Source organism: Sciurus carolinensis, chromosome 11 (assembly GCF_902686445.1).
Source record: "Sciurus carolinensis chromosome 11, mSciCar1.2, whole genome shotgun sequence".
NCBI lineage: Eukaryota > Metazoa > Chordata > Mammalia > Rodentia > Sciuridae > Sciurus > Sciurus carolinensis.
The window spans coordinates 111,485,642-111,513,183 of record NC_062223.1 but is presented as its reverse complement, the minus strand read 5'-3'; the positions used below and the strand labels follow the sequence as shown (position 1 = coordinate 111,513,183).

Genomic DNA, 27,542 nt, shown 5'->3' with positions numbered 1-27,542 from the left:
CCCAACCTGTATTGAGGTGGCCCTATTGATAGAAGCAGCAGGGATAGGAGAGACAGGATGGTTCTACATGTGACTTCACATTGGAGCTTCTTGCCTTGTACTCATGTATCTGCTTTATTCTCCAATACTTTCTCTCCCATGATCCCAGAAATAGTCTCTAAATTAATTGGGGATATCCAATCTATAAGAATTGGTTGTATTAACGAAAAAGGGAAGACAACTAAGAATTATTATTATTATTATTTCCTGGGTAGTTCATTTTACAAGTGAATTTTGTTTCATGGACCATCTACATTGCATTCTTCCTACTTTTCTCTAGTATGGTGTCTGGCCTCTGACTGCTCTCTTCTTTCCTACTTAGCATGCCTGTGCTATCTCACTTATGCTTTTCTTTGTTTATAATTTTTATCCAATAATATAGATTTACAGTTAGTAAATTCCATGATTTTCCTTTTCTGGTTGTTTCATGAATTCAGCTTATTGGAAGTTTTTTTAAACCCTTCAAGTAATCTTTCTGTAATGCAATAGAGCATCTTAATTTTTAAACTCTGGAGATGTGTGTTAATGGAATCTTTTGTATCCATTAGGGTGTGGAATTTTTTGATGAGAAGCTGAATTCTTTATGTATGGCCTGGCTTGTGGATCATGGTGAGTAGACAAATTAAAAACATATTATTATGGATTTTGCATATATCCCATTGATGTTCATATACTTCATTTTAGAAAGGAATCCTGATCTGACCAAGAATTTTGACTTAATATAGTGGTGAAGAAAATCTTTGATTAAATTCCTTTTAGCTTTCTCTGAATACAAATGTGACATTTCTACTTTATTCATTTTTTTTTTTTTTTTCTATTTTAACTTTAATTTTTTCCATTAAATAGTTTCTTTGCTTTTTTCTTTTCTTGTGTCAGGGATTAAACCCAAAGGCACTTAACCACTGAGCCACATCACCATCCCTTTTTATTTTTTATTTTGAGACAGGGTCTCACTGGGTTGCTTACAGCCTTGCAAATTAAGTTCCTAAGGCTTGAACTTGTAATTCTCAGCCTCCCAAACCACTGGGATTAAAGGTGCCACCATGCCTGACTCTTTACGGTATTTCTTACTTATCTGATTGTGTCATCTTCAGACTCTTTTGTATATACTTATTCCTTTCTTATCCTAGTATCTTCTGCTTGCCGTGCTGCCATTCAACCACTATAGGTTGGATAGGGATTCAAATCAGATGAAAGACCTGGGTGGGAAAAAATGACTACTTGATTTTTCTGAATTAACATATAGAGAAGGAGGTATATGATAAGACACTATAGTATAGAATTCTTAGAATTGGGAGACATTACCTGTTCCCTGGGACAGAGTAAGCTTGGATTTCTGGTTTTGGTGAAAGGAAGGTTTCCTATTTCTTCTCTGACTGATACCGCTATAATGTTAAGAGAGGGTGAGCAGGGCAGATCAGATACAACAGAGGAATGAGTAGTTGACTTTTTGGTGAGATCTCAAGTAGATGTATATGTATATATCCTCTTGTCTGCTGGGTAGCAGTGGGTAGCAGATATAATCTCTGTGCCACCTAGGTTCCAGATCCAGATTTGGCCACTTTGTTGTGACCTTAAAACCTTTTTCAGTGAATGCTGTTGAGTGCTTATGTGACATTGTACTGTGACCTTTGGTTCCATGTTTTGGCGGAGATTATAAGCATTCTGTATCAGTTATGCAATATTCTATATATTGAGTGAATCTGTTCATCTGTGGGTGCTTGTGTATTTGGAAGGAATGGCAATACCATAGGTAGCTGGTTTTGTTAAGAGCATATTTGTATCTTATGGCTAAAAGTATGAAAAGGAAGTGTGTTAAAAATATGTGACGGGCTGGGGAGATAGCTCAGTCGGTAGAGTGCTTGCCTTGCAAGCACAAGGCCCTGGGTTCGATCCCCAGCACCGCAAAAAAAAAAAAAAAAAAAAAAAAAAAAAAAAATGTGACAATCTGTATGGGCATATATATATATATATACACATACATATATATATTTACACATACATACATATATATGTATATATAGTAGATTATGAATACTTTTTTCTTCTAAAGTTATCTTTTTTCTTTTAAGATAAAACTTAAATTTTGCAAATTATAGGAAAGAAATTCCTGTTTTTTTAAAGTATATATATTATTTCTGATAAATATTTTTTTTATTAGTGGGAATGGTGTGCCCCAGAAGATCATTCTATACTTTCTTTGAAAACTGGAATTCTGGATTAATAGTTTTTTAAAGTTCTAATATTCCACAAGGAATTTTTTTTGTGTGTGTGTGTACTGGGTATTGAACCCAGAGGCACTTAAGCACTGAGCCACATCCTAAGCCCACTTTTACATTTATTTAGAGACAGGGTCTCTCAAAGTTGCTTAGGGATCTTGCTAAGTTGCTGAGGCTGACTTTGAACTTGTGATCCTCTGCCTCAGGCTCTTGAGCCACTAGGATTATAGGTGTGGTAGCACACCACACCTGTCAGGAATCAAATTTTTGACACCTAGTCTATGTAGGCTTGTTCCCTGTATAACTCAATTTTTCTTTCCTCATTTCGTGTTTTTTTCTCTTCCACAATTTGGGAACTAGAGAAACCTTTGTTTATTTTCCTGTAGCAGCATACCAAAGTGGGTCTGTAAGCGTTCTCTGAACCAATGATAGGGCCATTCTGAAATTGTTCTATGAGTTACTGGTAATCACAAGAGTTTTTTATTCTTTTGCTTTTGTATTTCATTTTAGAATTTTTAGTGTATTTTATAACTTGAAGAAAAAGGTTGCTTTTGCATTTTAGATAAGTATTATATAGTGATCACTGATAATCTAGATTTTTTTAAAACACTTTTTTTCCTGGTTATTAAATTACTAAAAGAATATTGTGGAAAATCCAGAGAAGTTCAAGGAAAATAGTGTGACTTAAGCAGTGTTCCTATGGTTATGTGCTCAGTATTGATCAGAGGGAGGTCTTTGATTTTTCTTTTTCCATATCAATATAATAAATTAATTTAATAAGTGTGGAGAATAGACAGATCTCCCACTCAAGATAATTGCAAATAACTTATATAGATACTCAGCCCTTAAGAAGGGGGAGCACAACTCCCCACTCTTTCAGTGTGGGCTGCTCACAGTGATCACCTTTCAATGTGTGGCTACTGCATGGATAGGAAAAAAGAACTTACCACTGCAAAAACCTGGCAAAGATGACCCCAGACATCAAGGACCATGTCATCATTTTGTACCCTTGATATGAAGTAGTGAGGATGACACTTTACCTTTCTGGTATAACAACCCCACTCTGATCATGATTAGAACATGAGACAAATCTACAAAACACCTGACGTGTAATCCTCAGAATTGTTAAGGTCATTAAAAAAAGAGTGAGTCTGAGAAAACTATAACAGCAAAGAGGAGCCTAAGGAGACAAGATGACAAATGCCGTGTGGTACCCTGGAGGGGATCCTATAGGGGAAGAAAGGGAAACTAAGCAAAAGTATGTCAGTGTGTTGATATTGGTTTACCAATCAGGACAAATGTACCATACCAAGTAAGGAGTTAAGAATAAGAGAGAATGGGAACTCTATCTTTGAAATTATTCTGTGAATCCAAAACTATTTTTAAGTATAAAGTTAATTTTTAAAAAATTACTTAATATATCACAGGCAAAAATCTAAGTGGGTAATTGGCATTTAAGAAGCTTTTATTGAATCATGAAAATAAAATTTGTCCTTCATCTTTTTCAGTTTACTCTAATACATCACCTCAGAGGGAGGGATTTCTAAGGAGAATTTATTTTTTATAGGAGAAAGAAAAAAGAATCAAAGTCAGTTAGCACAGATTGAGCTATACATATGAAGAAACTTTACATATCAACCATACCTTAAGGGGAGAGAGAGCAAGAGAGACAGAAGGAGAGAAAACAGGCAGAACCATGGAATGGTTTGCATTCTTCTGACACAAAATCAAGAGGAGACAAGAACATATTAGACACCTGGCCAAGTAGAGTTGGGTGCATATAAGTCCTTAGTTAAGAGTTGAGTGTTTGTGTCCTTGGTTTCTGATTACTCTGGCAGTGTGATCCCTTCCTGTGGTAATGGCGTTATGATGGGAAAAGTCTCAAGTACATTAAAAAACAGGAATTAAAGGTGAAATAGATGTTCTAGTTAGCTCCACCTTAGAGGAAAGAACATGGGAGGAGTTTGGGCTAAAGACTGGGTGTTACGGGAAAGAATATCTTGTGTAAAATGATCGACTTGAGCTTGCTCCTTAGTAGTTCTGGGTATTCTTTTTTTAAAAAAATACCTTTATTTATTTATTTTTATTTGGTGTTGAGGATTGAACCCAGTGCCTTACATGTGCTAGGTGAGCACTTGACCACTGAGCCACAATCCCAGCCCTAGTTCTGGGTATTCTTGATAAGTTGCTTTTCCCAGAGACTTTGGTCAGTTAAAGCATTGGTAAGAAATTGTGTAGTGATTTGTCTATGCTATCTTACCTGTTGTCAACATCATTGCCTGTCTGGAGACAGAAGTAGAATAAGGAATCACTACCTACCACTCTTGATTTGTTATCTAAACCCAAATTAGAAGTCCTATCAGACCTGTGAAATAAAGTTACACAGAGGTCTATCTTTGTTTAGGGTTGTATATACCAGCTAACTGTGAAGAAGATAGTATTGCAGACCTTTATGATCTAGATTTATGATTATGTGTTCAATAAATGATTTTGTAGGTGATGATTAGATTTTAAGGCAAGTTTATGTATCAGAGAAGACATTTGACTTCTTGTCTGAACCTAAACCTTTCTTTCGGAAAAGAAGCAGGTTGATCTTAAATTTTTATTTGCTCTTGTGTAGATGACCACAGTGACCTATACTATAGTTTCTCCTTGATGTCCTTGTCTTCTCAGCTCTTGTTGCCACTCTGGATAATCTTGCTAAATACCACATTGGTCATCTGGTCACACTTTTGTTTTAAAAACCTCCTGTTTTTCTTATCAAGTGTAAATTAAGCTTTCAGAATGCTGTGTGACCTGGGACCATTCTTAACTGTCTAACCTGCCTCACAGATTTGGGTTTTTTTCCTTTGTGCCCTGGGTACTTTCTTTTTTTCACTTTTCTGGAATTCTTCTGCTCTTCTGTTTACACACATGCTCCGTGATCTTCATAGCTCAGTATAGTGTAGTGCTTCTTTCTTTCCCTGAAGCCATCCCAGACCTCCCTGCTCACTCCTCTCTCCTCTCTAAACCCTGAAGCCCTCACTTACTTACTTACTTGTCCTTACTACACAAGGCCATAATTCATTGAAATCAGTCTTATGCTGTGTGACTTCTTGGAGTGCCTTAGCTTTCCTTTCTCTGATAAGAGTATATGATCTTTGATCTAATGTAGCACAAAGCTTCTTGTAGGCACTTGTATTTGTTAATTGATTGGTGATGCATGTAGTGAGCTCTTGGCATTTCTTTTCCTTGAACATACACATTTTGTAACTGTAATAGCAAATCAGTATGACTTGTGGCCCATAATGCTTGTCCTTCTGTATGAGTATATTTGGGGTCTATTTGTAGAGAGGTTTTGGTTTTGGTTCATGTTTGATGTTGATGTAAGTAAACAAGGTTATTTAAAAAAAAAAAAAAAAAAGTAAGAACTATGATAATTTTTTGCAGTATATGCCATTCGAGAAGCTGCTACCAACAACCTCATGAAATTAGTCCAGAAGTTTGGTACAGAGTGGGCCCAAAATACCATCGTTCCTAAAGTGTTAGTAATGGCGAATGATCCTAATTACTTGCATAGGATGACCACTTTATTCTGCATTAATGTAAGTATTACGTAACTATTACTGATCAACTCAGGCAGTAGAGCAATTATTCACAAGTGTATTTTTGAATTCTAATATGTACTGTCTTCTACTTGGAATATGTTTTTTGCCCTGATTAAATTTGGACAGTTAGGAAATGAGAGAAAATGTTGATTTTAAAGTTCATGTTAAAATTTATAGTGGTATTTTAAAAGTTGCAACTTAGTTATAAATTCTGGTCTAGTTCTCTGATTCTTTGCTACCTTTTGTTCCTATTTTAGATGCTGAAACTAGAAATATTTTTTGTTGGTCAATTACTTTCTTATTAAATATTAATTTGTTTCACTAGATTTATTTTTTAAAGTGCTTTAACTGTGCCATCTTATTTATTTTTTAGGCACTGTCTGAAGCATGTGGTCAGGAAATAACCACTAAGCAAATGCTGCCCATCGTATTAAAAATGGCAGGAGATCAAGTAGCAAATGTTCGTTTCAATGTGGCCAAATCTCTACAAAAAATTGGACCAATTCTAGATACCAAGTAAGATTTTAGTGTTATTCTTATTTTAAAAGTATAGTTTGACTTTTACCTCCTAGGGAGTAATAGCTAAAATTAAGTTTAGTTATTTTCACTTTACCTAGGATATGAGTTTGTTTAAAGAAAATAATTAACAACCATTTTTGAGGATGTCTGCTCTGACTTTTGAATTTAAAGTCAGTATATGTGTAGCTTATTGTCCAAAGCTAATTTTGTTGAGAACTTCTTTAGAAATTATTTAGTGTATTTGTCAAGTTTTTTTAGGGGGTGGGTACTGGGTATTGAACTCAGGGGCACTCAACCACTAGCCACATCCCCAGCCCTATTTTGTATTTTATTTAGAGACAGGGTCTTACTGAGTTGCTTAGCACCTCACTTTTGCTGAGGCTGCCTAGGAACTCATGATCCTCCTGATCTGCTGGGATTACAGGTGTGTGCCTCTGCATCCAGCTGTATTTGTCAAATTTCTAAGACTTTTTAAATAGTTTTTATTTTAGCCAGGCACAGTGGTACATACCAGAGAGACTGAAGCAAGAAGATTGTAAGTTTGAGACCAGCTCAGGCAACTTAGCACGACCTTGTCTGTTGTGGGGGTGGGGAAGAAAGGGACTGGAGATATAGCTCAGTGGTAGCCCTCCTGGTTCAATTCCCAGTACCAAAAAAAAAAATTTTATTTTAGACTTCAGAGAAAAAAAAATTACTATGGAGCATATGCATCTTAAAGGATTTCTTATACCCACTAGAATGTCTTTCACAGATAATACTTTTGAATTTTAGTGCTTTGCAGGGAGAAGTTAAGCCGATATTACAGAAGTTAGGTCAGGATGAAGACATGGATGTCAAATATTTTGCACAGGAAGCTATAAGCGGTATGTATTTCATTTTCTACCTTGAAGCTTATAATTTTATTAATGAGGGATTAATTCCCATTGTGTGAGGGATGGAAAGTGGGAAGGGTAGGATAAGCATGATGGCAAAGAGGGAGGATACTGAGTTCCTGGAATGCTGGGGCCTCTCTGGTTAGAAACTTCTTGGCCTGCCACTCTTTCCTAAGTGAGTGGTCCATTTTTCCAGTTCTAGGATTTGGGTGGATTATGATTCTTATTGGCAAGAATAGTTTTAGTTTGGACTTTTAATTAGTCTTTAAAGTTTAACTCTGGATTAGACTGGCAGAGTAAAGAAACTGACCACGATGGGATGTTAGTCTCATGCGTTGGGATCATTGTTACGTGCTTAACCCTCACATAGGTAGATCGTTCATAACTTTCTGTACCACTAACCTGATTTTGTTTGGAATTTTCCAGTTCTTGCATTGGCATAATGAGGAACAGGAGGGAAAAGCCTTTACTAAATTCTTATCACAGATTTCTAGTCAATGTGTCCTTAAACTGGGTGGAGAAAAAATGGAAAACCTTCAAGATCTCATCCAAGCAAATGGCAGCAACTTAGAAGAAATCAAATTTCAGTAACTTAATTCTTTCTAAAGATGAAATGGGATTATTTTTTACTCATCTCTTTTCGAGATAATTATTTAAACCATTCTTATTGACCAATTCCTGATACTCGATATAGTCATCTCTTGAATGCCTACTGATGTTTTTTGTTTTTTGTTTTTCTTTTTTCCTGGCACCATCTGGGCTTCTGCATCTCATGTTGAATCAGGCCCCATCCACTTTAAAAATGCTGGAAAAAGCCTAGATGGGTTTGAATCCAGACATGAAGTGGAGTGATTCTTTTAGTGTTTACATATATGTGTGTACCCCCCATCTTTCCAAAGTTAAATATACATGGTTTAGAATAATTTACACCCTCTCTATTGGGAGATAGATTGAGATTTGAATGTAGTGAAAACCACATTTTCCTAGATTATGATGGTTGCATCAGTGTCTTACATGAAAGAGGAATGTGGGAGCTCAGGGTTAATGCATTTGGTTGTTTTGGTTTTTATTTCCTTGATTTTGACTGTAATCATGTCATTCAGAAACCTAGTGTGGATGTATCTTGCTGCTAATATGTGATGTTGAAACTGTTAGGTTTCAACAGCTCACCACTGTGACTGCCTTGAAAGATTCTTTCTCTCCTGAGAAACTTTAACTTTAGTGCCTCCTAATAAGCAGTAGTTCTACTGTTTGATTTTAAGATTACAGTTTTGTCTCTCAGATTAGTGTAGGAACCAGTACGATGATAATTTCCTGCTTGTCACCTGGTTCTGCGTCCAGCAATATCAGCATCTCATTCTTGTTTTATTCCATAGTAGCTTTCCAAACTGAAGTTTCATTGCTAATTTTTTGTTATGGGTGATGCTAGAATCTTTTTGAAATGTTTGTTTTTTTACTTTTACAGTAAAACCTCATTAATTCATCCTGGAATTGAAGATAATGGGTTAAGATGAAGGTTTGGCTGAACAAATTCATAGTATGGAAGGAAACCTGTTTGAACTACTTAAATAGTTTTAAAGCTCTCGTTAGAAAGCACCCATTTACCAGTTGACATGCCAGTTACCAATCACTCTTTTCAGTTATATCACATACCTTCCATAGGATCTCTGAGAGGTCACACATAAATTAATTCAATATACTTTTTATCCTTGAAATATATACATTTATATTTCATGGAGAATTTAAATATTTTTCTTACAAATTTATTTACATTTTTCACCTAATCAGACTCACTTTGTCTCTAACAAGTTCCAGTTACTGAGGTTTTACTGTAGCTTATTTTTCTCTGAGTGCAACTTGCTATAGTAGTTTGGTGTTTCCATTTTTGTTTTTGAATTGTTGATTTCATTCACAAGCTCTTTGAAATCTTAGGAGCCCTGTTTTGTGAAGACCCAAGAACTATAAAATTTCATATATTAAACTATTACATAAAACCAAGTTTGTCTAAATATTTTCAAGTTATCTTACTTTTGGTAAACAGAACACAATTTAAATCAGAAATTATCTGTCTGCATTTTATACTGCTAAGTGACCTTATAACAAGATTCCATTTTATGTGTTCTTGTGTCATGGTTTAAATATTTTCCTAAGCAAAAATCTTTTCTACATTCTCATTTTAATATTGTAAACTGTCATGCTGTAAACATTTTAATTTTAGTTTCATGAATCTTATTTTATAACTTACAGGTTATGTTCTTCTTAATTTAATTTCACATATGAGAGACTCTTATCTTGATTCTTGAAACAAATTTGCATTGGAACCATTCACTGTTTTATTCTTTGGTTGGAAATACCATTGGTTTGGGGATAGACTTTTAAAATGCCCTTGTGACTCCCTCTGGAGAGCCCTGGGCATTACCTTTCTGCCCTAGACAGCGAGTTCTTACTTTCTCAAAGATGGGCCATGGAACACAGCAGGATCTGTCTTTTTGGGCAGTCCCTTAGGGACTTCATTGTTTCTTTTTGACTTAACAATAGGAAATCCCTTTTGTTATTCTTTAGAAGAATTGTTCTTTGGCCAATAGCTTGGCCATTTTCTCCATGGATTAGTTTTTTTGTTTTTTGTTTGTTTTTGGTTTTGTTTTGCTACACTGACCAGATCTTAAACTCCTGGACTCAAGGGATCCTCCCTTCTCAGCCTCCCAAGTGGTGGAACTACCGGCATGTTCCATTGCACCCAGACAGGACTAGTTTTCTTATCTTGATTTCACTAGAATGTAAGGTCTAAGAGCTCTGTGAGGGCAGGGGTTTTTTTGTCTGTTTTGTCTTTTACTGTATCACCAGTGACTGGATCAGTGTCTGGTATACATAGTGGGTGCTCAATAAAAATGTGTTCAATGAATGAATTTCAAAAGTCTCCTCTGTGTTGCATGCATGGAACAAAGTCATCAAAGGTACTTGACCGTCTCGTTTTTCCCACTGACATAATTTAAGATTTTTCTACTCTTAGGAAACAAGCTTTATGAAACCCTTTCTAGTTCCCCAGCTTAGGCAATAGTTCCTTTTGGATGTGTCTGATTGCCTTGAACATATGCTGTTGCTTTTCATCCTAGGCAGTTTATATTGTTTGTTTTACCAGGAAAGCAAAGCCAAGACATACACACATATACCAATGCCAATAAAAATGTCTCATCAATAATGGAGAAACACCTTGGTATCTCTATAATTTGTGTGGGGATTAACCCTCATGGGCTTAAGAGGTCAGATCTTGTTTCTCTGTGCTGCCAAGGAGATAGGAACCTGAAGATACATCTTGTTTCATAAGAGTAACAGATTAATGTGTGGTTTTGAATGAAGCTTTGATGAAATAAAGGGCAAACTTCAGCTCACGGAAATACCACAACTTGGCTACTGTGATGCAGGGCCCTGGTGGTGGTGGTGTCTTTGCTGGACAACTGTCTGACTCAATAGAGACAGTAGCCTTTGAGCCGCCTTGTGCAAGCATCCTGGATGCTTGCATAGAAGTCCAGGGGAAAGAGACATGTCATCCCTGGTCCAAGTTTACACTGTCAGGGCTTGTTGCAGTGTTTAACCACTGTGTTATCACTGAGCTGAAAGTCTGGTACTTTCCTATAAAAATCACATTGTTTCCATCCCCCCAGGGTTGGCAGGGTAGGGTGGCCAAACCAGTTGGGTGCTTGTCCTTTCCTCTTTTGCTGAAATTCCTCAGACACTTTGCTTTCTCTTGGTACTTACCTTAAAGCCTAGATATAGCACAGTGGAGGAGACCTAGTTATCTTGGTTTAGCAGATGAAATAATTGTTTTCCTTTGATCCATCCAGTTCTTTGCTCCTCTATCCTATTCTCTCACACATCTCCAGTCCTTTTCTGTACCTAGAATAGTCTCCCAATTCCCTGTTTGCCTCCACAGGGCTGCCGTTTCCAGGAAATTACATAATGTTCAGTTGAGATGGAAATCTGGAGGATGAAGTTTAATTACTCACTGGGTAGAAAAACCGTCATTTCTTTCTCCAGAGTTGTCTTAAACCGATATTGTCAGTTCTGAAAGGAGTCAGGTCTTTTCTCTTTGTTCAGGGCTCTGTAGACTGTCAGTGACCAAGATGTGGGGAACCCCCAGCTGGTACCCTAAGCCCAATGGTGTGGCCCTTTGGAGATTCCTAAGGGGAGACGCTAAGGTTCTGGGGCGAGCTGGCTTTCTCTGCACAGGGGCCCATGTCCTCATAGATTGTTGCGCTTCCCAGTGCAGTACTGGAGCAGCTGAGGGCACCCTGGCTGGGAAGCGCAGGTGGGCTTGGGAGGGATGTGCCCTGGTCAGAGGCAGTCACAGTGCTGCTGTCTGTCTCTAGTGGTGGCACAAAGGCTGAGGAAGCTAGATTTTCCTGTGAAGGACAGTGAAGAGCCCAGCGCCCCTGGGGCTGACAAGAACCATTTCCTGAGACCCAGAGTGCTTGGAGAGGACACTGGGAAGGTAAGTGCCCCAGAAACCTGGGGCCAGAATCCTGCCCGCTTAGGGCTTAGGGCAGCTGGTGCAGCCTGGTTGAATCAAGATGGGCAGAGGCAATACCTCATACTCTGCCCTGGGGAGAGAGCTGTTTTTAAGGGCCAAGAAAGTATGTACATTTTTAAGCCTGCTACTCTCTTCTGGAACAGTTTTTGGGGGTGGGGGGGCCTCACTTTCCAGAGCTCTGTCACTCCTGCAGCTTGAGACCTATTGTCTCCTGCCTCCCCCTATTCAGAAATGGTAAGACCCATGCAGAGGACAAAGGGTGAATTGGTGAAGTTGCTTGTAGAAAACGGACTGTTCCCACTTTGCTCACACACTAGAAAATTATTTGCCACAATTCCTCTTGGGTAGTCATTTTCTCTCAAGATAAAAATCATCTCTGTCAAGTTTTTCTGTATACTAATCTGAATATTTTACAAGCTCCATTTGGTGTACTGCATGGAGAAGGGTGCAGATTTCTAGTGCAGCAGTTGAAGGTGGTGTCCGCTGTGGCCCCAGGGCTGTTCAGAGGAAGGGCAATTTATGACTCACAAATATATTCAGAAAAGGAGCAGAGTGGGGCTCAGCTGATCTGTGCTGATGCCAGGCTGTGTTCAGTTTGCTTGGGAAGAGTTTGGCATTTTCACACCCAAATTGGTTTGCTTGGTGTAATTTCTACCAAGTTTGTCTTTTAGCCAGATGCAGTGGTGACTGCTTGTAATCCCAGCTACTTGGGAGGCTAAGGCAAGGGAATTGCAAGTTTGAGTCCAGCCTGGGCAATGTAGTTAGGTCCTGTCTCAGAAAATGATAAGGGCAAGGGATGCAGCTCAGTGGTAGAGCCCATGGGTTTATTAATTCCCTGTATGGGAGGTGGGGGGATGCCTTTTAAATCTCCACAGCTTTTCGTTTTATGTGAACCAAGACCTTGGAAACTTTTTCCCTGTTCTCCAAGTCCTGAACAGCAGCTATTTAACTTAAGTGTACTTACCTTCCTGTGGGGTTGCATACTCTCCCCTGCACCCCCCCCCGCCCCCGCCCTGCCTGAGCTGTCAGGCTACCTATGGTTCAGGCAGCTCTGGGCCTTCTGCAATGGCTGCATGGTGAGAGGAAGTGCTGAGTGACTGCTGCTCACAGCCTTCTCAGTTCCTGGTCCCTGACAGATGCCTGAGGTGGCCAGCCCTTTGCATCCTTATGTCCGCTTCATAGAACTTAAGGGAGAGACCTTGGCTGAAGGAATGAGAATAACCATTATATTAGGCCTAAACCAAAAACTTCTTAGGAAAGGAGATGTTTTCCTACAAATTCAGGGGTACCTGGCCGTGCCATTAAATGCACAGTATGCACCTGACGAGTGCTGATCATCGAGATGCCTCCTGCCATGGCTGACTCGCTTAGCTCTGAAGGTGGCTCATAAGCTGAGGACAGCATTAGCTGCCATTCCTCCAGCCTGGGTAACTAAGCATCTTGTCAAGCACTTGACCAAATCTCACTTAATCCTCACAACATCCTAGGCACTAGGTGTTGCCATTTGTTTCAGGTGGTCATGAACTTTCCCCAAAGTCCAGCTGTGCTAGACCTCTGAGGCCTCAGTTCATTTAACCCAGAAAAATCTGCCCCTTGACTTGGGGAGCCTTCCCTATATTTGTTTCACTTAAGGAAATGACTGAGGGTAAGATGGAAAGGGAATTGGCTGTTGCCAGGCAAAGCCCTGCATGTCAGGGGCCAGCAGCCAAGTGAGTGATCCAGGAAGTCATCCAATTGCAAACCAGAAATTGTTCTTAACTCCTCACTGTCTCTGGTGCAGAGAAAATACACAGATTCAGTGGGGTGAGAGTGAAAATCTGATTGTTAGAGTTCTGGGAACTGTCCTCAGTTTTTGGCCTCACGACCCTGAGGGAGCCATTTGACATCCCAGGGTTGTGCCTGCTGCTTGGTCAAAAAGGGAGCCTATGGGTTGAAATCTTGTCCTCTTGGGAAGGGTGCCTCCACAATGCCTTGGAGATAGACTCTTGAGGTCTACAGAGCCCTTTGTACACTCAATGTCATGTGTCCCTCATGTAGGATCTGCCAGGGAGCAGTGTGTGTGTCACCTCCCACACCCTGCCTCCCCGCTGGTCAGCTCAGCTACTCCCTCCAGGATGGTCTGCAAGTTGCTTTCTGATGACAGTGCTGCTGGCGGGTCTTTCAGGCAAGGGTTAACAGGGGATTTGTTTATTGAATCTGAAGTAGCTGTCACATGATTTTAATCAAAACACCATTTCCCTGACAACAGTGATGTCAGTCTTGTTATTGCAGGAAGGAGCAGCTGTGAGGGACATTCAGTCTCTGTGCTGAGCCTAGGTTTGGATACTCAAATCAAGTGAAGCATCCATAAATAATGGGTGCAGACGCTGGTTTATGAGACCCACCCTCCTCTTCCTTTTCTTCTCTGTCTGGACAGTCTGTCCTGTACATTGACCAGAACTCAGTCCCCTGTGCCCTCAGTCTCAGCTAAGACTATATCTTCTGTATCCCTTGCTTCTATCCGTGGTTCTTCTGCTTTTCTGTTTTTCTGATTTTCCTCAGACTCAGAGTCACTTGGTCCCTGGGGTCTCTGGCCTCTACCTTCCTGCATCTGTCTCTTTTTTCTGGGATCTAAACTTGATGAACAAAGTTGTTTCAGCTAACCTGCAGTGGAGCCTATTCTGCCTCTCAGGAATCTGGCTCATTCATTGAATTGAGGATGGGGGTGGGGTATAGGTGCTGCCTGAGGGTGTCAAGGGCAATTCTAAGGAGCCCAGATGTGAATGCCTGAAGATTAGGAGCCCAAGGGCCCAACCTTTTGGCCAGAGGATTAATTATCTTGAACCCAAAGGCTACAGGAGTCTAGTCATAGAACTGACAACAAAGACCAAAGCCCTTGCCGGGCACGGTGGTGCACACCTGTAATTCCAGTGGCCCAGGAGGCTGAGGCAGGAGGATCACGAGTTCAAAGCCAGCCTCAGCCATGGCGAGGCACTAAGCAAGTCAGTGAGACCCTGTCTCTAAAAAAATACAAACTAGGGTTGGGGATGTGGCTCAGTGGTTGAGTGCCTCTGAGTTCAATCCCTACTACTGCCCAGGGATGCTCTTCATGGGGAGCTGATGGAGTCTTTAGTTTACTAGAGAAACCCAAAATGTCTAGCAAGTTCCCTGCCAGCAAAGTGAAGTCTGGGTGCTCTCATGTTGGAGGGCTGTGCCATGCCAGGCCGTGTTTGACCCTCACTGTAAACTTGGAGTTGTCAGCCAGTCTGTGTTCGTTAGAAGTTACCACTGGAAACCAGCCTTTACAATGATTTGCCAGGGTAGTGGCAGGACTGGGAGCAGCACCAGGGGCTGAGGAGTTGGTCGGGTTCTTTGCTGCCTTGTGGGCTGTCCCTGGCAGAGAAGGGGTAGGCTCCACCCTACCTGGAATGCCTTTCTGGCAGGATGGTGGCCCTGGAGGTTGGGAGGGTCAGTCCCTATTCCCAGTCTTGCTCTTTGCTCTGCCTTTCATCCCTGGGACCCCTCTGACTGCCCCCGTGACCCTTTGGTCTTCACTTTGCTGGCACAGGGAACTTGCTGGACATTTGGGTTTCTCTAGTGAACTAAGGCTGTTTCACTGGGTCCCAGACCAAAAACAGATGAGGCTGAACTGAAGATCCTTTACATTGTTTGCTTCAAGGAAAGGCCTTGGTGGCTTTTTCTCAATTCAGTTGTGTCCTATCCCATCATCCCATTACCAACTGTCCAGGCAGCCCTAGGGTCAGAGTTCTTAGTCTATTCCCCTTTAGGGCATCTTAGGTCTCATTATTTCATCTTGGGAAATGATGTAGAGGGAGAGCGAGTCAGAAACTCTCAGTCTATCTGATGGGGAGAGTGACTCAGTTCTCCCATGGAGAGGCTGAATCCCTAATGTCTCATTTTCTTTGGGCCAAATTTTCTGAACTTTCTGTCCAGCCAGCTCTGGGGGCCTGGCTCCAGGGGAAGCCTGCTTCCCTCCTCCCCTCCAGGCACCTTTCTTCTTATACCCAGACTTGGAGCTTCTCTGTCAATTTCAGGCCAGTTTGAGTCAGTCATCCTTAGGAAAGCCTGGCAGACAGACACACCGGGAGGGGTGGGTGCTGCCTGTAGGCATTTGCAACCAAGTGCAGAGGAATTCAGCCACAGTGGTGGGATGGGACATCTGTAGCAGGAAGTCTTGTTAGATCAGTGGCTAGAGACAAAGCACGTTCCCCACTGCCTGATTGATTTGAGCCTCTCTGATTTGAGATCCAAGTAGAGCATCTGGGTAGAGGCAGGTGTGCCAGTGTTGGCTCCTTGTCTGAGGTGAGTGTCCAACCCCTTAGGTCAATCAAGACCTGCACCTGCCTCTTAATGGCCATTGCCCAATATAATCCACGCATAATATTCCACTTCTTGACAGCTGCTCGACCTTTGAAGTGACTGGTTCAAGCCAAGATTTGAGGGTCAGCCACGCTCTCTCTTCTGCCCCTTGGGGTGGAGCAGCTATTGTCTGTGCAGGTCCATTTTTTTTATAGCCACATAGCACTCAAGATTGAGCGCACAAAGCCCAGAACTTCCTCCCAGTGTCCTTGGAGGCAGAGCAGGTGGCTCCTCCTTACCTGCATCCACCCAGGGAAGGATTAGAACCCCTCAACATGGAGGTCTTTGTAAGAACTCAGGAAAGTCTGGAGGCTAAGTCAGGGTTCTTAACCTTGGTCCATGGGTGGGTCTTGGGATCCAGGAACCAGTTTTTCCCTGGAAATTGTGAGTCCCAAGTATACATCTGTGAAGGTGACTTTTTGGGAAGAGAGTCCAAAGGCTTCTCAACATGTTAATGGGATTTGTGATGCATCAATTCAAGAATTAGTGGGGCAGAAAGGAGCAGCGGGCCAAGAACAGAACTTTGGGCCTGTTCACTCCTGGCTGTGTGGTGACAGAGGACTTTGGAGGTGTGGGCACCGCCAGCCTGTTCTGTGCCTCAGCCAGGCAAAGGCTCCAGAGCTGGAGCTGAGGCCTCCCTGGTCCACTCTTCTCCCCTGCTGCACGAAGCCTTCAGCTCACAAAGGCCACAGGAGTGAAGGGTGTTCTGAGAAGTGCGGGCCGTGGGGGCCTGACTGGCTGCTGAGCTTCTCTGGCCAGTGTCTCCTGGCAAGTCTGTTACTGCCTATACCCTAGGGCACTAGGGTTGCTTTTGGCAACACATTAAAAATGATGGAGAAATTTGGTGGGAAAGGGGAAAGTTTGCAAAACATAGTTACTGAAATTTACTGTTTTCCTAAAAACAAAACAAAAAACAAAAATAAAAAGAAACTTAGTGATACTGAATTCTCGAGTAGCCAAGGGGTAAGAGCCATTCTGAAGAGAGGAAATGAGCGCTTGAGAGTGGTGCTGGGCCACACAGGGCACGGAGAGGACTTGGCTCCCTCAGCCTGTGTTGCCCGCCGCAACCCTCCGTGTCCAACACTGCCATCAGCCAGCAGACGATTCCTGTTTGGGAATGCTCTCGGTTCTATATAGCATGGGCTTATGGGGACAGCTTGAGTGAAACCAAATCTCCAGCTGAACTCGCTGCCAGAAAGCAGGATTTAACCCTGCCCTTTCACTCAGGGTCTGGCACTCCACAAAGTCCAGAACACATGAGAGCAGCTTGACAAATGGATTCGCCAGCACCCTGAGGGCACAGAGTTGGGTCTGAAAGGATACCTGGACTGAGGAGTCCATGGTGCGTGCGAATAAGCAGTATGGGCCTTTGGCAGACTTCAGAGCAGAGGTGACATTGTGACTCAATAGCAGTGTCTTGCTGGCTTCCTGGCAGCATGGAGCACCTCCCCCCTCCTTGTCCCACCACAGGCCTTGCAGCCTGCCTGTTCTGGAGGAGCCCCATGGGCCTGACTCCCTCCTCCTACTGCAGCAGAAGGCACTGGCCCAGACTACCTGGGTTGATAGGCTTTGTCCTGAGACTCTAAATCAAGGAGCATTAATTAGGCCCAGCGGGGCCCTGTTCGTGTGCAGGCTGCGGTTAGCAGTGCTTCCGTCAGCGATCTGCAGTGGCGAACGTGTACTCGGGCGATTCAGAGCAAGGTATTATTTACCCTGCTGACGTCAATGAGAACATATTATCCACTGTCCTTTTCTTAAGCCTGAAATGAGCACCAGAGCTTAGAGAACACAACCACCTTCCACACACTTTTAAAATTCCACCCAAGACCCGATGAGGTAGAGGCCTATCTCATTAGTCTGACATTCATATCAGCCAGGCTCTTAGAAAACAAGTTGTTTTTATTTTAATTCAAGAGGGTTGGAAACATAAAAACAGTACATTTTCCTTGCAGAAAATTACCCCATTTAAATTACTGTTTGGTAAAAAGATCATTTATTAAACTGCATTTTAGGCAATTTTCTAACATTGACATGTTACACTTTGATTTTTTTTTCCACATTGGAGCTATTATGATTTGCACTCAAAATACCAAAGCTATTGAACTCACCAATTTTTCTTAGTAATTAAAAAAAGCACACAGAAAAAATAACTACAATTATCAAAAGTAATTCTTTCACAGACCAAACATCCATCAAGACCACCCTTCTCCCTTCAGAAATAAGCAAATAATCTTGCCCTTTCTAGAAAGTGCAAATACTTCTATCACTTTTATTTCTCAAATTGCAGTTCCTAAAGAGAAGCCAACCTCTGTTTTTTCTCTCTGCTTCTTTCCCCTTCAGAGATTTTGGGGATGGCAGATTTCTTTCACCCTCAGTAGAGGGAAGGTACCACTTGAATTCTCTTGTCTGAGCAAATCTTGGGAGAGAGGCCTCACCCAGCCAGCAGCAAGTCCCAGCTATCTGTATTTGCTAATGTAACATTATTCCATCTGGGGTCATATTTTTCCAGGATGTTGTTTTGTAATTCTATTTTTAAAGCTCCCTGCTACCCACCCACTTTGGCTCTGAAAAGTCAAAGTATTCAATCAAAGCATGTTACTGTTTTTTTAATCCTTAAAGTGCCTAATAAGCACTAATTGACTGGATTTCACTGTAAAGAAACATTATGCCCTTCTTCAGGTAACGGTGGAGTGTGATTGTTCTGAACAGCCCTCCTCCCTGGGCTTGAATGTGTGACCTGCAGCAGTGGTGGGCTGAGGTCCTGCAACTGGGCCCCTTGGCAATCAAGGGTGTGTCCTTTTATCATATACTTCTTCAGGGAATAACTGTGTTGTGTAACTTGGAAAAGGTAGACATATTTGATGTGACCCTAAATTTCTGTAGTTTACTGGGTACTAAGAGGATGGTGAATCTGTGGATTGTCTCCCTCAACCTGGTCCAATACAGAGTCACCTGAAGGGCACCTCTCTCCCAAAGCCAGGCAGTTGTTCAGTGGACAGTGCAGTGGACAATGTTACATTCACCCAGTGCTTGATCACAATGGGTTTATATATCTGTCTTATGAAGAGTCAGGTGCTACTGAGGAGGGGAAAGAGAAGGCTTGTGAGAAGCAAGTGCATGTCCTGGCTCCTCCACTCACTAGAGTTCTGTGACCTCCGATAAGTCACGTACACACTCAGAGAGCTTTGGTTTCCTCAGCTGGGACGGTACCTCCCCAACCAATTTCATAGAATTGTTGTGAGGATTATGAGATTACTTGTGAAAATGCTTGGTAAGTTAAGGTAAAAATAGAAATGAGCGCTTCTTTTGGACGGGCAAATTGAATATTCAGGGATCATCAAAACTATCGCTGGTTGTCTCTGGGCAGTGCTGCTCCCTGTCTCAGTCTATGTAACAGTATGTGTCCCATCTGCCAACTGTGTGGGAATCTACCCAGATAAGATGTGAACATAAGATGGTGGTGCAACTAGGATGGCTGGGAGTCTTCTAGAAGTCAGCCAGGCTTCCTTCATTGGGAAAAAACCAGTGAGAGGCTATTGTAAGACCAGAGACTCCAGGGCCAAAAGGGACCCTGAAAGGCCACTGCCTCAGTCCATCCTGCCACCTTTGAGGGCAGACAGAAAGAGCTCTGGAGTTTCAAGTCATTTGCCTGGGCCACAGACCAGCAAGGACAGACTATAGAACCTGAAGGGAAATATACACTTTTAAAAATGTTTTTTTGTCCAGTTTAAAAACAGAGGCAGATGATACTGCTTTTGTCTTCCACAAATCCACTCTGAAGATAGTAAGTTCTGTAAAAAAAATTTCCAGAAGCAACGAAATGATCGAATATCCCTGCCTGTACATGACTCCAACTTACTACCTGTTCTCCAGTTTTTACCTTTGATGTCTAGGCACAAAGAGACCGAGCGGCTTGGGTGGCTTCCGAGGAGGCAGTAGAGGCAGCCCAGTGTGGGGTACAAATGCAGCAAAGGTCAGTCCCGGCACAGGGATTCCACAGCTGCTCACTGGGACCAATGTTGTCAAGTGACACTATGTATAGTCTCTAAAGGAGGAGGAATGTGAAAATGTTACCTAGAGTATGAATTTTCTTTAAATCAATATAGGGAGCTTAAGTGTAACTGCTGTTCAAATATATTTTTTAGTTGTAGGTGGACACCTTTATTTTATTTATTTATATGTGGTGCTAAGGATCGAACCCAGAGCCTCACACATGCTAGGCAAGTGCTCTACTGCTGAGCTACAGCCCCAGCCCAGTACAACTGTTGATATAGGTTTTTAAGTGTGATCCAGAACTGAAAAAGCTGATCCCAATATATTGCAGAAACTGGGGCTTGCCCAGAGGTTGAAGAACCCCGCAAAGGAGGCAGCACCCACTGTGTCCTGGGTGCTGAGCAGTCCACTCCTAACCAGAGGCTGTTCTTGTGCACTAATACCTGGCATGTGTGAGGGCATGGGAACAGCTTGACCAGCTGACTGACTGTCACTGGAAGCTGCTATTTTTCACCTTACTTTAGTTTCTGGCTTATCACCTAATCATTCTCCAGCTGCGAACATGCCTTCCTTCCTAATTCTAACAACTAGCTAGAGGTCTTGATGAGTTCTCCTGCCTTAGGTAGAACAACCCCGGGTGCACAGGGGGAGGAGGAAGAGGTCAGCTCCTGCTGCTGAGGGACTCATAATTGGAAGGGGTCAGGGCAGGTGGAGGGCCTTACTCCAGAGAGAGTCCCCTGTAACAGTGCAGAGCCCTGATTACTCGAGTCAAAACAGAGCACAAAAGGCAAGAGCTGACTTCAGTTCCACCTTCCCAACACCAGGACATGATTTAAACACTTGGGAATTCTTGATTTTTGAGGAAGGAGTTTTTTCTTTCCTAGGAGACAAAGTCTGAGAGGAAGGGGTTTTGCTTTTGTTGCTTTAATAGTTCTTCAGTCTCATCTCTAGTCCTCCTGGTGTTCCTCTGTTGTCCCCTTCAGTGGGTCCTGGAGGGTGGTGTAGAGAACAATCCCCTTTCCTTGGGAGGAGGGCAGTGTAGGCCAGGGTAGAGATGGTGGTGGTGGGGACTGGGGCTGGTCAGTGAAGCTCCTGAGGAATTTCACAGTGCCTTACCCACCCTTTCTCTTGTGTTAACACACTCTATTTGCCTTACAGGGACCAGCATGTCAGTTGCATGTAAATACTAGAGACGCATTCGCCCAACTGGAAATTGCAGAACTAGTGCATTTTCCTCAAAGCAGAGACTAATACCCCTGGATTAAAAAGAGACCATAAACAAAAAAATAAAAAAGTACCACACGTATTGCACTTTTTGCCGAATGAAATTTTTTACCTCATGTTCATCTCAACAAAGACTCTTCAGAGGAGCCTGGTTTACGAGCTAATAAAGCTAATGATTATTATACAGTAGTGTACACACCGCTGATGTGAGACAGACCGGCAAGCAAGTCAGTACTTCAAGAGTGATCCTAAGCCTTCTTAGTGTTACTGTAGTATTTATGAAGGGAAAACTCGCAGAAGCTTCCACGGGTCAGAAGTTAGGGAACAGAGCCACACAGGCGACAGATAGCAAACCAGAACCAGTCTCTGCTTACCACACATTTCAGGAAATACATGGGCTGTGGAATTTATTGATTTCTGCTGGGAATCAGTAAGAGAGGCAAACAGGTGCTTACAACAGAGGTTCCAGCAGAAAGGTCGTGCTCTTCACCAGGGGACTTGTCCATGCCACCGCTCTGTCAGTGCCTAACAGGACTGGCCACTGCCAGGTGCTTCCCCACTTCTCTCTGGGTCCTGTAACCTTCCAACAGCCTCTCCTGTGCAGTTCCTCATGTGTCACATAACTGTCCTGACATAGCTCCTAGGTCTCCTGGGCTAAGCAGCTCATGGCCCTGTTGGGGGCAGGAGTCTATGCCAAGCTGTAACTGTGCCATTCCTACAGTCCTGAAATGAGCAGCCCCCAGTTTCAGTGGGACCCCCAATTTCATTAAGGTGCTGGGACGCATTTTAATTTCATTGATATTACAATGCTTCTGTAGTATTTTGGGGAAAACTTCAGTCTAAACAAATTGATCTGTTTAATAACTGGCTTATTTTTTATTATTATTGTCTAATATTTTTACTTTTGTGGTGCTGGGGATTGAACCCAGGACTTCATGCATGCTGGGTAAGCACTCTACATGACTGAGCTATATCCAGCCCCAGGAACTTGACTTATTTTGCAAAGACTTAAAATAGATCTAATGAAATGATCAAATGAAATGATTTTTCTATCCCAAGAAATCATCCATCTTAAGCCTAAGGAGGCATAAACAACCCATTAAAGGAGCGTAATTCACTCTTCTTGGATTTTCATTGTGTTATTAAATCACAAAAATGACAGTCTCCCCTCTCCCCCTTTTCTCACACCCAGAGCCCCACTCCAAGCAGAGTTCTGTTGTGAAGCAGCCTGGCATCAACAGGGAGTCCCGACGCCTAGCAGTCCATGGTCAGCTTCAAGGACTGCTCCATTCACCAACATTGGCAGGGGCTGGGCTGGGGTCCAGAATAATTTTCTCCAACTTGCATGCTTCCCTTGCCTGCCTGGACACTCACTACAAAGAGGAAAGGCAACTTAAAGGTGTTTCTAGATGCAGTGTCAGTGTGGCATCTCTCTTTGTGCTTTAAGGAAGACGCTTTGTGCTTAACGCTTTCATCTGCTGATAGGACAAGCCACCTCTTCTAAAGGACAGAAATTATGATTTTTGTAAGTAATACTGAATTTGTAACACCTGGAGGTCACTGTCTAAACTGACAGATCATTCATTACTTCTAGGCATACAGTTAACTGGATGTAGCATCTATTTTTCACTTACTGTGAAGACTGATTGTAGGGTTCAGTTTTTCTAGTAATATAATGTTGGGCAGATGATCTGCTTAAATGGTTAACACATCTGTGGTTCTTTGAGTATTGCTGTAATACTTTTGAACATTTCATTACAAGTCAAAACTTTAAGGAAATTAAGAATGCTGATTCCCACATGGTGGAAAACAAACTGAAGTGACTTTGGATTTAGCATTGACATAAATGGAAAACTTGGTTTCTACAGAAAAGAAAGAATTAAAGCATGGTGGGGGAAAAGGCACAGCACTACCACTTCACATGGGACATTAAAAGTTCATTTTTTGTGTTCTTAAAATTTCTAAGCCCTATATGAAACTGTCCAAATATACAAAGCTCAATAAACTACTAGCAACATATAATGTAAAGTCAAAGGAGTTACTACACTGTAGAAGACACAAGAGGTCCTCTGGAGACCAGATGCCCCCGCCTGAAGTCTCCACAAGAGACTGTGCACAATGAGCCTGTCTCCTGGCCCAGGGCTGGTGCTCCTGATGCTTTCTCCAGTTTCTTGCCCCCAGCCTCCACTGTGGTGGGTCTCCTGTTGGTTCTATGGGTGACATCTTTGGAGCCCTGAGTACATTCTGACACTTGGTAACCCCGGGGCACCTTCTGAAGAGGTGTGTCACCTTCTCTCAGATGGAGATGACTGCAGGTGTCAGGGGTCAGTACCAGCAGTATTTAGTGGGCCCTGAAACAGCTCATGCTCTACTGCTTTGCGACAGTCTTGGGAACAACCTGCATCAGCAGCTGAGAACTTAGGATTCAACAACAAAGTACAACTTTACTCCTGTGTATCAAATTCCATTATGTATTCTTGATTTGCCTTGAAGCAATATGTTGTTGCTTGGCTTCAGTGAAAAATATATATTGCCTTTTTGTTTTGCCCTATACATACACACGCGCGCGCACACGCACACCTATACAACGGCACACATTGTTCCTGCTCACCGAGGTTTCTCTCGATAGTGAACTGGTATAATTCTGCATGAAACCTAGGTCTGAATGCTGTTGTCATATAAAAACATTTGTTGGTGCCTCCCTTAAGTGCTTGCTTCACTTCACCTAAGGACATGAACTTCAGCCTGCAACTATGTTCCAGCACTTGCCACAGAAAACTTTGTGGTGGGACAGAGCCAGGAGGAAGCACATCCAGCCCAGCCAAGCCCTCTGATTCCAGTTGGGCGACTTGATTTTTCCCCATTAGGAAGAGGACAAGAAAATAAGCTTTAAATTTAAAAGGCTGGAATAAAAATAGAAATTCACAGTCTACTTTCAATAGATCCACCTCACTTCCTGTGCTGAGATTAATTCACCAGGACATACCCATTGTGTTGTGGATCCACAGCATCTAGCATTTCACAATCAAAGAGTCCAGGTAACTCAGAGAGGGCTAGCGGGTCATAGCTGGAGGGGGCCTCTTGCAGTCCTGAGCTCCTGGGACAGTCCGGGCTTGTGAGGCCACTCTGCTGGTCTCCATCCACGGGATACTGACAGGAAGTGGGATAGTCTGGCGCAGAGGAAGTGGCACTTGGCAGCTCACAAGTCTGATAGGAAAACTGCAAGGGGGCTGGAGCAGCTCCGGGCTGTTGTGGTGGAGGAGGCGGCGGAGGCGGCGGCTGTTGCTGCTGCAGCTGCGTGGGCAATGGAGGAGCAGCCCGGGGGCCAGGCGTGGAGGGCAGGGGCTGCAGCTGCATCTCCTGGTACTGGCTGAGGAAAGGGCTGTATTGCATTTGCTCAGAAGAAGGCTCCAGGACAGGGCTCAGGGACTGGGTCAGGCTGAAGGGCGGGGGTTGCTGGGTTGGTGGCGGAGTCTCCTGGTGGGGAAGGGGCAGCTGCTGACTTGGCTGAGGGTAGGAGTTCTCTGCTATCTGCATCTGATTAAAATACGCCTGGAGCTGAGACTGCTTCTGGAGAAAGAGTCGCTTCTGTTGGAGCCTAAATTGGTAATACCAAAGGAAAGCATTTGTAAATCTTCTCAGGCGATGGTGATCTTAATGTAAATCCAACACCAGGCATTAACTTCAGGTCCCCACTTCTCTCTTTCCCACGTAAGGAAAACAAACTGCAAGTAGTAACCCATCGTGTTGGGCTTCTGAAACCTAATTTCACTTTTTGCCCCCTAATTTTCACTGTCCCCTTGGAGCTAAGTGAGCATGAATGCTCTTTCTCCAAGACACTGAGGTTCTCTCCCTGTGAAGTGAGAGGTTGCTTTCTCATCTGGATTGGTCTGAAAGGGAGATCACACCTTGACCTCTGTGGGTTGCCTGCAGGTTGCCGGATTAGGGTAAACCTTGGTCAAGTTGCTTCTACTAGGGAGGCCTGTGGGCATGAGAAATGGCAAAGAGAGGAGGCTTTCATGCAGTCTAACTCATTCAAACTGCTTCAGTCCACTGGTCCCAAAATCTTAGGGCTAGTCATATTCCAAAAGGGAAATTCTAGAAGAAAAGGAAAACGAAGCACATTCTGGGGCTGGTATTGCCTGATGTGCCCATGTTTCATGGATGCTGAAATAGCCTGATTAGCAGGCATGTTTGAAAAGGCTGTGGAACATGCAGAAAACCTGTTTCTAGTACAGGTCAACATGAATGGGAAAAGATAACACACTCAGCATTCTTAGGGCTTCCACGAAAGTCAGCGACTTCACTGGCCAAATACCCCTCTCACCTGTGTTCCTGTAGTTGCTGCTCCAGGCTTCGTGGTGGTTCTTTACAATAAAGCTGACAGGTATTCTGCGCCTTTGACAGAAGGCTAGGCTTCTAGAAGAGCACAAAAACAATACAAGCATGATCATGTGCTGTCACCTAGGATGCAGTCATCACACCATGCTTCTGTCTCAAGGGTGAATCCAAGGGCAGCCTTCAGATTCCACACAGGACAAAGATACTGACATGGGCTCACTGAGACCCTGGAAGGGCATCGGAGAGCAGGCTGGGGTGTCTCAGTTCTGATTTAATTGTTTTCCACTTGTGAAAGTCCTCTGAGGTTCATGGCGATTCAAAACAATGAGGAAAAGTAGCCATAAATCTTAACAGTGAAGGACCAGCACCTACTGAATGAATCTGCTTCATTCTTAAATGTGATTTTTTTCTACTGTTTTTTTTTTAGTTGTAGATGGACAAAATACCTTCTTTTTTTAATGCGGTTGCTGAGGACTGAACCAGTGCCTCATGTGTGCTAGGCGAGCACTCTACCACTGAGCAACAACCCCAGCCCATTTCATTCTTAATGGGACCCGTGTTGCATTATTTTGTCTTAAGATCTTCATATCCTATATTAACTTTTTGCAGACTTCCAGATTTCCATTTTCTTTATCATTCACTAAGAAGTATAAAATTAGAAACAAAGAAGGTCTCCCTTTCCTATCATTCTGTGTGATATTCTTTGAAAGGTCTGAGGACCAGTCCTTTCCTGCTACTGACACAGCATAAGGCTGTGCAGCATGGACAAAGTGAGCTGGATGAACAAGGAGAGGGATCCCACCTGGAGTCTATGCTGCAGGTACTGGGTTTCTAGACTTTGCCGCTGAGAAAGCTGAGGATGCACGCTGGTAGGCAGAGTGGAGACACTTTCCTGCTGCTGAGAAACTTCCTCCTGAGAAGCAAGGGAGCAAAAACAATTTTCAATTTTCCACGTGAATAAAGTCTTAATTTTTAGTTTAACCTTTTCAAATGACCAAGAGGACTCTCAACTCTCTGACATAAACTCTGATTTTTACCTAATTAGTGGGCTGAAGTCAATGACTTCGCAGAGAACTTATGAATGTATTATCTGTTGTCAGCGACTACCTAGTCAGTATCAGAGCAAAAGCTCCTGGTGTCATCGGAGGTCATCACCTACCAAGATCCTCAGTGTACTGAAAACAGGCTCAAAATAAAACATACTGTATAAACAGCAGTACTTATTGTATTTTTAGTATAAATGGTCCACTTATTATATTTACTGAGGTGATTTACCCAATTTTTTTTTTTTTTTTGTTACCAGGGATTGAACCCGCTGGCATTACAGGCGTGCACCACTGAGCCCAATAAAGTGATTTCACATCAAAAATAATGACAAAGTTTCACATTTGGGTAATGTTGTTCATTCTTCATTTTTGTTTATGCACTGGAGTGAGGGAGGTTCAGGGGTTGTAAGTCATCTATATTCGATCAGCCTTGTGAACCAAATCTAGCTTGAACATGTCTAGGCCTCCATCTGGGGCTGACACCTGGCGGTGGCAAGGCTTGATCTAAGCCAGCAGCAGGAGCAACAAGGAAGGCTTTCAATAAGAATGCCATTGTCCAGAACTGGAAGTTCCCTAAGTGAAGATCATGCATCTTCACTCAGAGTCAAGATGGGAAGGGCCTAGTTTACCTACCTGAGGGCAACTGCTGGCGAGGTCTTGGAGCTGAGGGGCAGCAGATGCCAAGTTAGGGTCTGCCTCTGACCCTATTTGTTCATATAGCAACTGCACTTTGTTCAACTCCAGAATTCCTTTGGTTCTAGCCAGATTCTGAAGATGTTGTCTAAATGCTACAATTCCTGAGAGAGACCACAAGA

General features: G+C 42.7%; 2 protein-coding genes across 7 annotated transcripts in view; one reads left to right on the top strand and one right to left on the bottom strand.

Moving 5' to 3' along the window:
- Ppp2r1b (protein phosphatase 2 scaffold subunit Abeta) overlaps positions 1–21,416 on the top strand; it is a 34,631-nt gene extending 13,215 nt beyond the window's left edge. Inside the window, exons 11-17 of one of the 5 annotated variants that reach the window (XM_047516204.1) lie at positions 588–648; positions 5,688–5,842; positions 6,219–6,361; positions 7,136–7,227; positions 11,604–11,725; positions 19,997–20,096; positions 21,275–21,411. In XM_047516204.1, coding sequence (XP_047372160.1) covers positions 588–648; positions 5,688–5,842; positions 6,219–6,361; positions 7,136–7,227; positions 11,604–11,725; positions 19,997–20,062 — 639 coding nt within the window. In that variant the 3' untranslated portion in view covers positions 20,063–20,096; positions 21,275–21,411. Of the gene's footprint in view, positions 1–587; positions 649–5,687; positions 5,843–6,218; positions 6,362–7,135; positions 7,228–7,662; positions 10,138–11,603; positions 11,726–19,996 lie in introns of those variants that run through there. The other 4 variants (XR_007103864.1, XM_047516203.1, XM_047516205.1 and 1 more) reach the window with 4 other exon arrangements.
- Positions 18,003–27,542, bottom strand: part of Sik2 (salt inducible kinase 2) — a 116,368-nt gene continuing 106,828 nt past the window's right edge. Inside the window, exons 12-16 of one of the 2 annotated variants that reach the window (XM_047516201.1) lie at positions 27,361–27,524; positions 26,484–26,594; positions 25,668–25,759; positions 24,327–24,938; positions 18,003–20,168 (exon numbers count right to left, since the gene is read on the bottom strand). In XM_047516201.1, coding sequence (XP_047372157.1) covers positions 20,156–20,168; positions 24,327–24,938; positions 25,668–25,759; positions 26,484–26,594; positions 27,361–27,524 — 992 coding nt within the window. In that variant the 3' untranslated portion in view covers positions 18,003–20,155. Of the gene's footprint in view, positions 24,939–25,667; positions 25,760–26,483; positions 26,595–27,360; positions 27,525–27,542 lie in introns of both variants that reach the window. The other variant, XM_047516200.1, reaches the window with a different exon arrangement.